At 34.9% G+C, this 15319-nt stretch overlaps 1 protein-coding gene across 5 annotated transcripts in view; it reads right to left on the bottom strand.

Annotated features, from left to right (window-relative positions):
- Nucleotides 1-15319, bottom strand: part of RASA2 (RAS p21 protein activator 2) — a 153240-nt gene that overhangs the window by 20111 nt on the left and 117810 nt on the right. For all 5 annotated transcript variants that reach the window (XM_038571086.1, XM_038571087.1, XM_038571088.1 and 2 more), the window contains 9 exons: nt 15113-15269; nt 14483-14631; nt 13731-13845; nt 13216-13290; nt 12239-12362; nt 9451-9557; nt 4668-4751; nt 4154-4231; nt 243-316 (listed from right to left, as the gene is read on the bottom strand). In XM_038571086.1, coding sequence (XP_038427014.1) covers nt 243-316; nt 4154-4231; nt 4668-4751; nt 9451-9557; nt 12239-12362; nt 13216-13290; nt 13731-13845; nt 14483-14631; nt 15113-15269 — 963 coding nt within the window. The remainder of the gene's footprint in view (nt 1-242; nt 317-4153; nt 4232-4667; nt 4752-9450; nt 9558-12238; nt 12363-13215; nt 13291-13730; nt 13846-14482; nt 14632-15112; nt 15270-15319) is intronic.

Below are 15319 nucleotides of genomic sequence, written 5' to 3'. Positions count from 1 at the left end.
AGACTGAAGAGTGCTGTTACTTTTTCAAAGTACTCTAATACCCACAATCTCCTTATATTTACAAAGCTACTCTAGGACTCTAAGGACAAGGAATGACGCCCATGTGCAACTTACCTGATGGTTAATTAAACAGTTCTAACAGAGAACAAAACCTAGATTTCCTCACTTCCAGGCCCAGGCCTTTTGTACTTATATAAAATCTATACTGACACGACTTTAAATTTCTAGGTTTATTCAATTACCCTTCTTTCAGGTGCACAGGCTCACTCGTACCACTGGATTCTTTAGTTTCAGTAGATGAAATTTCATCCAAGAACTAAACAGGGAAATGAGCAAAAATTACACTTTGTGATAACATATGTCAAAAATTCAATTTATCTTAAATATCACTGATAATATGGTGAAGTTTTTCTTTAAGGAATACACATAATTTTAACTTATAAAATATATAACTGTAGAGGAATTCCTAAGCTACACCTTGGATAGGTGTTCTAAAAAGTTTATTCTCAAGTTACTTAAAACCCAGAATATGTTTCCCTACAAAAACAGCTCAATCTACAATCCTTAAGCTATCATTCTGAAACCTATAAAGCTCTAAATAAAGAGAATTGTTTTGTTTTTGATTTACAGTAAAATCATTTGGGGGCACAACCTAACCTGAGCTATCAAAGGCTGTTCATAGTCTGGATTTATCTTATTTAGTGTGAATATTCATACATTGTGCTCTATAATGTGTTTGATTACGGGGTGCTACCCCAGGCCCCAGTGGGGTATAATACACAGCATACATCTATTATCTTTTAAAACTCTGAAAAACTGAATTCTGAAATATCTCTGGTCCTCAGGATTTTAGATACAGGATTGTGAACCTATATTATAGGTCAGGGATCACCAAATTATGGCTCAGTGGGCCAAATTCAACCTGCAGCCTGTTTTTGTAAGTCCTATGAGTTAAGAATAGTTTTTATATTTTTAAAGGGCTGTAAAAACAGAAACAAAGAAGAATATGGGGCACAGCCTTTATGTGGCCAGCAAAGCCTAAAATAGTTACTCACTGGCCCTTTAAAGAAAAGATTTTGCTGATTTCTATTATGTACAACTGACTGTACCCCTCAAAGATGGTATTCCACAATTATGACTGAAATGTAACTGGATTCTCTGGAATAATGTGGCACTCTAATCACCAGTTATAAACTTCCTGGTGAGAATGGGAATGTGGTGGCTCAAGAAAGTTTGGAGTACCCATCTTTAGTAATGGCAAGGCACCCTTGTAAAGAGCAGTTAGCTTCATGAATATGCTACCTTGACAGGTCAACATCTTCTTCTGGCATGTGGCTGTCTCTTGATGAGAAAGAGAAATTAGTATTTCAAGGAACAATTCTTGTTCTTAGAGAGGAATCCTATTTTGTCCCATAAATGAGCTACCTCTTTGTTTAGTGTTTAGTCTTTGCTTTTTCCTTTATACTTTTCTATGTTGTCCCACTTGGGACTGAGAAAAAAAAAAAAAGTACATTCCAATAGAGATAACATTGAAGCACAAGTACCTAAATCTAAACCAGAATTTGTGTGGAGTCATATTCTCTCAAGATTGGCTTAAGACTGCCCACTAGAAGACACATATAATTTTTTCCAATGTTTACTTCTAGCACGTAAGAAGGAGATCTTGGTAAGTGATGAACAAGAACAGAGTTTCTTTTGCATTATACATGGAGATACAGAACAAGTATATAAGGGAACTAAATGGGGCACCTGGGTGGCTCGGTCAGTAAAGTGTCTGACTCCTGATGATGGCTTAGGTCATGATCTCAGGGTTGTTAGGTAGAACCCCTGCTTAACATTCTCTCTCTCCTTCCATTCTCATGTGCATGTGCACACTCTCTCTCAAATAAATAAATAAATAAATAAATAAATAAATAAATAAATAATCTTAAATATATATATACAAGGGAACTAAACAAGTGTCTTATCACATCTCCAGTTCTTAGACACAGACCATCCACTAATAGAGGGTAGCAGATTTATTTTAACATTTCATTTCACAGCATTTGCCTGAAGGCATAGATTTACTTATTTGAAAAATATTTATTATTTAAGATAATTATCACACTTGTTTTATTTATAAGAAACTATGGGATAAATACAATTATATAAAGTGAAAGAAAACACAATAATTAAGATGAACTACAGGGAGGGTGAATATAGGTCCTAATTTGCTCAGGGCCATCCCTGTCTATAGCAGTGATCCCAATATTATCAGTAGTATTCTTTTTCACTCTTTAAAATGTCCAGGTTTGGACACTAAATTATATGGTCACTCTGTTAACAGAACTATCCAAATTGCCCTTTTTAAACTCTGTGGGAATAGTACACCAATACAAAATGAGAAACTGGGGTTCATAGCCTTTTGCAATTTCTAGCAATGCACATATCCTGACTTAGCTAGTAAATAATAAAGAAAACTCTTAGATTAGGGCAAAATATCCTAACCTATTTTAAGAGTCTAGACCCACATCTGAAACAGGAAGTGTACTATGGTGACAGCCCATGAGAATGTGAGTGGGTGACACAGGACAGATTAGGAACAGGCTCAACTCCTGGCACACTTAAATACTTTCTCCACTGACATTATCAACTTTACACATTCTGATTTTATCAGTGGAAAAAACAATCAGCTGCTACCAAAGTCTAGGTCATAAAAAATGGCAAAACAACCCTAAAACAAAAGACAGTACATCATAATCTTGCCAACAAAAGTCTGCCTACACTGTCCCACAAGTGTTTCAACAATGACCTACATATAAAAGGGCAGCTTTTCCTTAGCCTATTCTTTTGAAAGTCTTTCTCCTCAAAAGCCTTCAATGGTTGCTTAAAAAGATTTTGGTTGAACTTGCACTATTCTAGATGAAAAAAATTCCAACTGACTTTATTTTTTAAAAACTATTATTTTCATTTACTGGGTCCCTGTAAGAATTCTAAACACATATAAAGTACAAACATACACTTCAACAAAATATACTCTTGGCAGTCAACTCTGAATCAATCATGCTACAAAAACGGAATGAAATCTTTAAAATATGGCCTTACTAATTCTGATTCATTAAATCAGAATCATGATAAATATAACACAGGACTTTCTTCAAACTAAGTTTAGATGTACTTCAAAATAACTTTACAGGGGCAGCCCCAGTGGCGCAGCAGTTTAGCGCCGCCTGCAGCCCAGGGCGTGATCCTGGAGACTCGGGATCGAGTCCCACATCGCACTCCCTGCGTGGTGCCTGCTTCTTCCTCTGCCTGTGTCTCTGCCTCTCTCTCTCTAGCTGTGTCTCTAGATGAATAAATAAATAAAAATCTTAAAAAAAAAAAACTTTACAAATTTTAGGGTTTTATAATAATGCTACATTTTGTTTAGAATGATTCAGAACTAAAGACTTCAAGAAATTAAAAATCCTTTCAAAACATTCTCAATTTCTAAGTACAGCAATTTTTGTATATCGTAGGCCTCGTGTTAGGATATTATATACTATAGTCTTTTGTACATTTACAATACATTTTAATTTGTAGTAACTTTCCTCAGGTCACTACCGTTAGCCTATAATGTTTATAAAATGTTCAGTAATTCATGTATTTTTTACTATGACAAGTACCCCTATACATTAGGTACCATACTAAACTCTTACCCCTAGACCAGAGGTTCTCAATTAGAAACAGTTCTGTCCCTCAGGGGACATTTGGCAATGTTTACAGACATTTTGGGTTGTCAAAACTAGAAGCATCCTACTGGCATCCAATTGGTAGAAGCCAGGCATACTGCTAAACATCCTACAATACACAAGGCAGCCCCTCACAATCAATTATCTGACCCAACTGTTGAGAGTGCTGTTAAGAAACCATAATTCTAGCTATTTGTCATTTATGTTACTAAGACACCAGCAATAACAGCTGTTGTTAAACATTTAGGTATTTCCACAGCTAGAAATCCCATAGTTTTATATGGAAGAAGAAAGGAAGAAAAAGCCTCTTTGCATTTGACGTACAGTTTAAATATTATTTTTTTAAACTGGGGATTGACTTCTAGGAATAATATGAAACGCTAACATTGCCCCAATGCTGTATAATAAGAAATGTTAATACTTCCAGAGTAAAACAATCATACCTTTTTAACTGCTATAATATATCCTTCTTCTTGAAACATTTTGAAAAATTCACACATGAATGTCTCTTTGAAACTTGACTAGGGAAAAAGAAAGCAACACAGAATTTATACATGCTAAATAGAGAACTAAAAATATAATGAATTATCTTTCTAAGCTGAAGATTAAGGCCTTAAAGGATTTAATCATATATTTCAAGAGAATTATAGGATTTGGAGTAGGATTTCTTTCAACAGCTGTTAGATGAGTATGGCACAAACAGATTAATAAATACAAGGTTCTTGCACTGTTCACTAGACTCTCTCCTCTCTGCTTAGATGTAATAGTTTAAATAAAACTTCTTTAACAGGTGACTAAGACACAATGGCTGTCTAAAAGGCGCTACTGCATCTGTATATGCATATTTTTGGTTTTGCTTTGTTTTTAATTTGGAAGGGAATGAGTAAGACAAAAGGGATCATAAGGTATAACAACATTTAGAAGTGTGAATACAAAGCAAAAGATATAAAGACTCACCTTGCTTTTGGACAGACTCCCCCAGCTTCCCAAAGTTTGAATGGTTTTTGAGATGAGAGTTAATGTTCGAATTGTCTGTGCATCCTAAAGAATGTAAAAAAGACACAAAACTCCTGTTAAGTTTTTAAGAAATAGAATCTGTCTAAGAGGTAGAAGAGAGTGAATAGGCTAGATTGCTTTAAAATAGTGATTTAAAATGTTCATTCAAATCACCAATGTAATTAAACTCTAACTTATGCTGGGCACAACTCACTAGACTAAGCAATTAAGAGACCAAAGAAGCCAAATGTTATTTATAATTCCCCCCAAAGTAATTATATTCAACAACGCATTACTTCTGAAAGCCATACTTTAATACTATATATGTTATTTTGACAGTATGGCAGCTTGGATTACTGAACAAATTGTACTAACTTTTGAAATGTGAATCACATCTACTTTTTCTACCTTGTAACTTAAAATGGCAGTTTCCAAATTTTCTCTACTCAACCCACCTCTAAGGCTACTCAATAACTAATACAGCTTGTACTATCAATTATTTTCATCACAGAAGCAAAATCCTAACTAAAATTAAGAAATGAGAAGCTGAGGTGCCTAGGTGGCTCAATTGTTGGGCGTCTGCCTTTGGCTCAGGTCATGATCCCAAAGTCCCTGTATCAAGCCCCACATTAGGCTTCCTGCTCCACAGAGAGTCTGTCCCTCTGCCCCTGCCCCTGCCCCTGTTCATGTTCTCTCTGTCAAATAAATAAATAAAGTCTTTAAAAAAAAAGAGAGAGAGAGAAGTTATTTGGTTCATGTAGAATCTAAGCAGAGTAAATATTTGGGTCTGTTATCCAAGGTATTTTTTAGGCCTGACTACCAGAAAAAAACTAAATATAAATAAAAATTGATTCAATAGTTCCCCAGATGAGACCTTGCTCCCTCCTTTTTTTTAAAAACTTGAGGTATACTTACATACAGTGAAATGAATAGATTTTAAGTGTACATAACCCAATGAGTTTCTACCAATCCATGTATCTATAGGACCAAGTCTTCTATTAAATATCTTTATTTTGGAGATTCAAATAAACACTATCTTCCCTCAAAAGACACACTTCAGAAAATTCAGATGCAGAAATTGCTTTAGTTTAGCTTTTGATTACATTCCTTAATATTTTAGTATTCCCACACTAAAAATGACAGTGAATGTGAAGAAGAGATGACCAGGATATAAGACAATCTGGAAAAAAAGGACTATCTGGGATATGATCATTATGATATATTGATAAAATAGTTACACACCTTAATTAAGGTTATTCAGAAATGTTTTAGCTAAAACATCCAGGATTCCATTACACTTTTGTGCAAAAAGTCCTTACAATTCTCTGCCTTTGAAGAATGTAAGGTTCTTAACAATGGCTAATAAAATGAATTTGAACTGAATTTCACCAAGACTTCCCTGTTCAAATTTTGTTTTTAAATCACTGTTTTAGATTATTTCCCTGAACTAAAAAAAAAAAAAAAAAAGAACAAAGTGTATTTTATACAATTTCTGCACACCAGATATTTGTTTACATCAACATGGCCCTCACTACTATGTGACAATCATATCATTTAGCTACTATTGATTCCCTAGTGTACTCTACCTACAAGCTGTTCTAAATTCTTCCCTTAAAAAAAATAAAATAAATAAAATAAAATAAAATAAAATAAAATAAATAAAATAAAATAAATAAAATAAAATAAAATAAAATAAAATAAATAAATAAATAAATAAATAAATAAATAAATAAATAAATAAATAAATAAATAAATTCTTCCCTTGCTACCATCATAATTTTTCATGGATGTCCAGTACCTTGGACATCTGGTACCTAGCACACAGCCTGGCACCGGCATCTAGTAGATGTCTTATAACATTATTAAATTCAACTGAAGTTGAATCTCAAAACAACGTATCTTACCCTTTTTTCCTTATATTAGGTTGAACCAAATGAAGTTACTATTATTTGACTACTTTAATCTACAAAACACAAAACAACTTCATGCACCTCACCATATCTCAAAGGAGGAAATTACTCTTTTTCTAAGGTTTACACTCATCACTTTTTTCTTTTTAAGACACTCTGAATCCTCCAGGATACTGATCTGGTATTAGCAAGCCCTCTTTTTCTTCTTCAATTTCTCCCTTCTGTTGGTTTCTTCTCCTCTGTTTAAACCACATACAGATTTTCCCATTTTGGAGAAGACACATCATTTGACCAGTCCCCTCTCTGAGCTACTACCTTTCACTGAATGTCTACTTGTCCTAGAAACTGTGTATGTACTTGGGATACACAAACTTGAAAAAGATCCAACCCCTGAGCTTAGGTATTGACAGTCCACATTCAGAGACAGTAAACAGATGACTATAAAGTAGTATGACAAATGTCAAGATAGAGAGAGCCACAGGATGCTCTAAGTATAATACATAAGCAAGGCACCTAACCTAGACTGGAGGGTTAGAGGAATTTGCCTTGGCTGAGTCTTTAAAGGAACTATCAATGAGAGAATGAGGGGCATGAGGAGAAAAATGGTTCAATCCTGTTTTCTACCCCCACCATGAACCTTCTCAGGAGTAGTCCACCACGTCAATGTTAATGTAACTTATATTTAAAAATAAGCATTTAGGGCAGCCCGGGTGGCTCAGTGGTTTAGCGCCGCCTTCAGCCCAGGGCCTGATCCTGGAGACCCAGGATCGAGTCCCACGTTGGGCTCCCTGCACGGAGCCTGCTTCTCCCTCTGCCTGTGTCTCTGCCTCTCTCTCTCTCTGTCTGTCATGAATAAATAAATAAAATCTTAAAAAAAATAAAAATAAGCATTTAAAAAAATTATCCATTCATGTGTGTATGTACACACTTGTACATGTCTGAATTTGCCTGTCTTTTATTAGCAATTTTGATATATTTCCTGGGTAAAAACAACACTTACCTATTATTTTCTAATCTTTTGCAATCTGATTTTCTTATACTTTATTAACACTGTTTTCTCAAACTTCAAAGAACTTCTAAATATAGTATTCAACAACCATTAATTGGTTCTCTTCCCAAACCACTCTAACTTTCAATATTGGTCTTGACAATCCCATCACCCATAGGTTCCTGGGATCACTCCTTGCTCTCAATTTCTACAGTACCTTAACTTGGTAAAAATCAGGTACTAGTTTTAGATTATGTATCTTACATATTTGTCCTATTCTTCCAATTAGAATGAAAAGTTCTTAAAAAAAGGGGATAAGTTTACACTTAAAAGCAAACAAAAAAGTTGTAAGACACAGTATGAACCAGTCCTTCTAGCATCTTGATTGGAAAAGTGATCTAAAATACAGTTTGTGATTAGAAGGACTTTACTGCAACATCTGTTACAGAAATATGCACATTCAAGTCTGAATATAGGGCAGGGTCACAAGCTCAGAGGTAGGAGTTCTGTTTCTATCCAGAATGCTGCTACTAAGCTTTTCTGGACCCAGAATTTTGCACAGCTTCAGTAACATAGCCACAGAAAGGACAGCACTATGAACAAAAGGACACTTGCCCACTCTCTGCTGTAGCTATTCACAGACTGTCCTCTGGCAAGAAAGGGTATGTTGCTGCAAAAGCAGCATGGTTCTGTTCAGCTCTCAAAGTGAAATGAGTGGGCAATGTTAATGCAGTTGTGAAGAGGAATGGCCTTTAAAGCCCAGTTTAACTCCAAAACCCATGTGTCTTCCCTACCCCGTATTAGTTAAGTTTCCTAATGGCAGAGAGTGTCTTCCTCATCACAGTATCTCCAGCGCTGAGCAGTTTTTGATACATTACAGGTGTTTGAACACCTTACTGCCTAAGAGGCAGGAAAGAACAGGGGTGGGCTCATAGATTAGAAAGACAGAAGGAGACAGCATTCCAGTTTAATCCAGTTCAAACTGAGTGAGATCAAATCCTACTTTATCTGTTGTGTGACCATGGAGAAATAACAGAATTGTGATATTCTTATTTGCAAATGGGGATAATAACAATTTACCTCACAGAGAGGACTAAGTAAAACACATAAATACTCAGCACAAGGCCTACCACAAAGTCCTAAGTAAATGTTGGCTATTATTATGATATGTCACACCAATCAGCAATGAAAGCAATTATATTAAGATTATAAAATATTTGGAACATAAAATGTTAAAGATTCAGCAAAAATATTCCATGTGAGAAGGAAACTAAGAGCAAAAGTAAGGAGTTTTAAAATGTTAAGAAATATGTGTATCTACGCAGTATAAATTCAGATATAAATAAACAGGACTTCAGAACATTTTTAAAGTTTTACGTCTCATATATTTACAGTATAAGGTGAATAAAAAGTAAAAGTGTGGAATAACCAAACAAATGTTCCAATCAAAGTTTTACGCCTTTCAGAAATATGCCTCTTCAAATTTCTGTGAGATTTAAAAATATTCGCAAGATTAAACTAAACCCGTAACTCATGAAAAAACAAAAACAACCCTAGTATTATGGAAATTTACAGATACACACGATAGTGGTGGGTAAATATAATGAATCCTCTTTGTACCTACCATCAAGCTTCAACAATATTTTATCACTTTTGCATAATACCTTTTAACAACAACAAAAAACGGAATTTTCAGCCTTCTCTGAAAGACTGAAATGGGCAAGGAAAATGCCCAGTAAATTTAAGTACCATTATAAGAAATCAGCCAAGTGAAACTGGCTTGTTATTTCATCTTTTAAAAAATTTAATAAAAATGGAATAAAACTTTGAGAAGAACAACACTTACTGGATGATGAGGTCGCAAATGAAAAGTATGAGGTGATACTACGGCTACAGCAAAGAAACGAAGAAATACAAAGCTGCTCACTGCAGAATACTGAACATGAGGGTCATCTGCAGGAAAAAAATGGTGAAATGTCATGCACAAAAACACTGAATTAATTAAAAAACGATGACAAAATAAAAAAAATATTGGAAAAACACATAAACTAAACAGGAGATCAATATAATTTGTCTAATGGGGACTGAGCTGATGAAATGATAGCATGATTATGACTAAATTAAAGGAAAAACTCCTAGGACTAAAAAAACCTGAAAGGAATAATAAATTTTAAAAAGGAAAGGCAAAGCTACCAGATTTTCAGAAATATATTTTTTAAAGGATTTATTTATTCAGAGAGACAGAGAGAGAGAGAGAGAGAGGGAGGCAGAGATACAGGCAGAGGGAGAAGCAGGCTCCATGCAGGCAGCCCGATGTGGGACTTGATCCCGGGTCTCAGGGATCATGCCCTGGACTGAAGGCGGCACTATACTGCTGAGCCACCCGGGCTGCCTACAGAAATATTTTAATTTGGAGAAAGTCCTTTTTCCTCATCTGCAAGGAGAGACTCCAGAAATTACAACAAAAATAAAGGTAGTATCTAGCACTACCTAGTGGCAATACTGAATCTCTTAGGACTAGGATAGGTTGTTGTCAGTTTTAGAATATTCTTTCAATTTTCCCCTCAAATGTCTTGATAATGGAATGCCTGGGTGGGTCAGTGGCCCAGGATGTGATCTGGGGTTCTGGGATCGAGTCCCACATGGGGCTCCTGCATGGAGCCTGCTTCTCCTCCCTCTGCCTGTGTCTCTGCCTCACTCTGTGTCTTTCATGAATAAATAAATAAAATCTTTTAAAAAAAACATCTTGATAAGATCAAAGACAATGCAATAAAAACTGGCGGAAATCTTTCCTCTAAAGATGTGATCAGTTTTCCATATAAAAATGAAGATGAACTGAAGACAACTTGTGGTTTTTGTCATTCACCTACAGCTCTTGTTTCAGACTGGAGTCAATACTTAACCCAAAAGTCAGGTGACAGAGAAGCAGGTAGTGAGGGGAAAAAAGTCTGGATTTGGTTTGAGTTTTAAGTTTTATAAATCACTCAAAAGGTACTCATGGGCAAGTCACTTAACCTGTAGTTCTTCAGTAATACATACTGCCCACTCACTGTCTCTTCCCTACTCTCTGCTCATCTTCTCAGGGCAACAGAAGAACAAATGAGAAAGTATGAAAATATTTCATGACAACAAAACTATCACTACTGTAGTCTACTGAGGATAAGAAAACAATATTTAAAAGCCAACAAAAAGAATGGTAAAGGAAACACGTTTGCATTTATAAAAAGTCGTAAAATGTGTTTTAGATAATTTCTACAACAGAATTAAACATATTTTTTAAGGCCAAGATCACTGGGTAGTGTAGATTACAATGATTAGCAATACGCTTCAGAATAAGCCAAACTCAGGTTGGAGATCCTTCTTTTCTGCTGGCCATGTCTTGGATCTTGCACAAGTTACATAACATCTCTAAACCTCAATTTCATTATTTATCTAAGGGGAGCAGAACCTACACCTCAAGTAGTGGTGTGAACATAACAGTAGGAGGAGTAGGAGACACTGCAGGCTAGCACCATGTCTGTTCACTCACTAAATACTCAATGTACTTGTCATGATTTAACTATTTAAAAATATAATTTCAGTGAGCAGTTCATCTTGCCATATGTTAATGTCTCTGGCTCCCTTTACTGTGTTGTAAAGACTAGATTTAGTATACTCATTTAAAGCTGACTGTTTATGTCTTTAGTAGAATTAGCAAAGGCATCTAAGTCTGAATTTATATACATGTTAGTTAGACAACTCAGGCCCACAACTTTAGCACTGGGTAAATTTAGTGGAGGGGCAGATAACTGTGTGCACGCGCGTGTGTACACACACACACACACTTAAAAGAACATAAAATAGCAAAATTTCTTCAGATGGTTATAGAAATACACTTACAGTCTCACACATCTGGGTAAGATTAATAACTTAAGCAGCCACCTTACCTCCTCCCCTTCCCCCTATTATAGGCAGATCTAGAAAGACAGCTATAGCAAGTTTATTTACTTATCAGAGATGCATATAATTAGAATAATTCCAAATGTTGACAATCAGAAATAGCAACTCTTGCTTTTATGATATGTTTCTAAATGAAGCCTTGACATAGCTGTTACAAAATTAAAGCATGTATTGACTGATATACATACCTCAAAATTCTATGTCTTTCAACAGATGTTTCTAATGACTCAAACCATTTTTATAAAAATGTCCCACCACCAAAACCTGAGCATTTTCAAACTGTCCAATCTAGCCAGTTGTACTGAACTAAAAATTCTCATTATTTAAATGCATGAAGTGAAAACAGTAGTTGGTACAAATAACAAGTGTTTTTCTTTATTACATTTAACAATATTATAAGTACTGAGTATAAATGATACTTTTGTTATAGTTCTAAATGTTTGCCTTTCTTAAAAGTAATGGTTTTTGATTTGCTCTTTGTAAAAAGTTGGCAATATATTGAAATAAACAATGTTTTGAGGCTGTAAGGAAATGAAATTATATATTTTATAAAAGAGTCTAATTATTTTGCAAAGAAGACTGTACCTATAAACCTTAAACATTTCACATAAGCCAAATCCACAGGAAATCTACAAAAAAAAAAAAATCAAGTACAGAAAAAGAAATGGTATGTTTTAGCAAAACAAGGCACTTACTGGGAAATCTTTGAGTAGCCATTTGCCTTAGAGAATAAAAAGTATCACACATTACAGTGGGGCAGCTCATACTTGATTTTACAATTGTACTGAATAACTTGTCCACATAGTAGCGCAGATTCTCCTGTAGGATTTAACAAGGTAAACATCAGGATTTTAACTTTTCCACAGCCATTATAGAAAATAATGCAGTGAAAATGAGATTAGGCAGTTACTATCCAGTGTACTTTATTTATTTATTTTAAAGATTTTATTTATTCATAAGAGGCACAGAGAGGCAAAGACATAGGCAGAGGGAGAAGCAGGCTCCCCACAAGAAGCCCGATGTGGGACTTGATCCCCGGACCCCAGGATCATGACATGAGCCAAAGGCAGACACTCAACCACTGAACCACCCAGGTGTCTCCCCTATATAGTGTACTTTAAATCTCTGCTTCCCTTTTCTAAACTCACGCAGTTAAAGGACAACTTACATCCTGACCTCATTTAACAAATTCAATGGAGTCTAGCGAAATATAACTAGTAAATGTATAGAATTAACTTCACAAGAAGCAACAGAATATAGAATGATCCAAAGGGAAATCAGGGAAATAACTCAGATATGCAGGTATATGCAGACACTCTGGAAATTTTATTTAGTGCAATGAAAACCTGTGATTCTAACATAATCATTATTTTTCCAGACAACTAAGATGTTGGTTGACCAAGTCATTGTGCTACTAAGCCTGGCCAGTCTGATCCCAAATGAATGGCTAGAATGGAGGTAGCAACTAGATACAGCCTTATTCCACTATTGTTACTAGAGCAAAAGTAAAACCCCACAAGAAAATAACATTCTAAAAACTAGACATAGGAGATGCTGCTAATAGTATGGGCAATAAGAATAAAAAGCACTACATCCTTCATACAGCATTAGGGAAGACTATGCTTAGAAGAAGGCACATTTTAATGCAGTTATAAAGATAACAAAGACTTACCTTATTATTTTCTACATTATCTCCCTCTTTCAATTTAATAGGATCGATTTCACAGGATTTTGAGGATTCACATATCTGGAAGATAGATTAATTTTTCATTTAATGCTCTTTTCTAAATAATTTGGCAAATTAAAATAACTATTATTTTTCTCGTAATTGTAAAAATTAAAACTAACAAAGTTTATAACTTCCATTCAGAGATAATGTACACAATACTGTAAAAGAACTGTCAAAATTTATTTCTCATAAATTTGAAACTCAAACTAAAATCCAGTAACCAAAGGAAAAAAAGAGCAAATCCAGTAACAATAAAATAATTATACAGGTTATATTCAGTGTGCCCTTTCAGTAAAAAAACCACTGATGAAAAAGGTTTATTTACATCTGAAGGGTTCAGCCCTATTCTTTCAGTGAGTGAGTGTATTATCCCTGTTACTAGGTCATTTGATGAGAGAGAGGCTATATCACAAGGCCACACAGACTTCAATTATCAGAAGTATATATATAGCCTGTACCTCATCTAGAATAGGTTTTAATGTGACTTTCAGGTAGTGCCCTCCCACTATTTTCATCATCTCATCCAGACATCGGGTAGCCAAGGAATTTCCTCTAAAAATTGTGTTTGCATCTCTGAAATACAAAGAAAAATAAGGTGAAACCAGGTGCAGTAAACAAACGCTATGAAATCAATAATACGAGATATCTGACTTTGGTTATATAAATAATTTTAGTAATTTTTGCCATCCATTTAAAAGTTTGCTGTCATTACAATTTTCAAACTTACCAAAAATAGTAAGAGAATTAGTTTTTTTTTTTTTTTTAAAAGCAAGCCATATTAATGAACTACAAAAGTGGAATGTGTATGTATGAGACAGTGCAATGACAGGAATGGGAAGCCACCTGACTGCTTTTCATAATGTCACACATATGTATATTGAGTGATACATAATGGGTAAGGGGAAAAAGAACCCAACTTCTGATCTGGTATTTTATTTGTGACATGTGAATCATTACAAGCAGTAGCAAAGATCAGTAACAGGAAATTTGGACACTGAATAAAAAAATTCTTCATTAACTGTTAGTGTTGCTATTGGTGGATACTGTTTGTTAACGTAAAGAAATGCCTTTTACTTCTTGCTAAGCAGTCCTCTTCAGACTCCTATCCAGGAAGGCTGGTCAATACAAAAGAAGTGAAAATACAAAAACAATTTGGCAAACTAAGATCCAATTTCAACACACAAAATTAACATTTTAATATAACTCTTACTGTGTATCCTTCAAGTCTAATTCAGCCACTGCAGTGGCAAAAGGAACAAGTTTATCATGGTGCAGCAGCAGTCGTACAAGAGGCAAAACAGCATCATTTTTATCTCGACAAATTTCACCCAAAATGTAAGCAGCTGAGGCAGATATCGGCTAGAATACAGAAAGGGAGAAAACAAGCACAAAATCAAGGAAACATGACTAAATATTCAATCACTAGCCTGTATAAGTAATTCAAGCATATTTACTGGCTATTACTGTTACACAGAATAACATTTAATTTTTAAAAACATTTCTCAGAGAATGAAATTTCAAGCATATTCTGGAATCACAGCACTGTGCTTCAGATGAATGTATATATATATTGGCTATTTTAAAAAAAGATTTTATTTATTTATTCATGAGAGACACATAGAGGGAGGCAGAGACATAGGCAGAGGGAGACGCAGGCTCCCTGTGGGGAGCCCAATGGGGGACTCCATCCCAGGACCCCAGGATCACGTCCTGAGACCCCCAGGTGCTCCTATATTAGCTATTTTAACAAAACTTGATACTCTGAAATCTTTTCCACATCATTTACAGAATTATTTTAGCCTTCTCATATTAAATCATACACTTAAAAATTTTAAAGTACCTGAACATCTGGTGATTTTAGCAGCAAAGTTTTCAAAGGACCATAGTACTCTGAAGGAAGCACGTAGTCTTCTGTATAACATATATTTAATCGAAGAGATCCCAGATCATCAGTTTTAGATGACTTGTTTCCATTGTCTCTTGGTTGTAGCAAGTACCTAAAGTAAAAGTACAACTGACTTTGTGAGATGACAATGAGCATCCAAGT

The sequence above is a fragment of the Canis lupus genome, chromosome 23 (assembly GCF_011100685.1).
Source record: "Canis lupus familiaris isolate Mischka breed German Shepherd chromosome 23, alternate assembly UU_Cfam_GSD_1.0, whole genome shotgun sequence".
NCBI lineage: Eukaryota > Metazoa > Chordata > Mammalia > Carnivora > Canidae > Canis > Canis lupus.
Note: the sequence above shows the minus strand (reverse complement) of the source record. Positions and strands in the feature narration are given on the sequence as shown.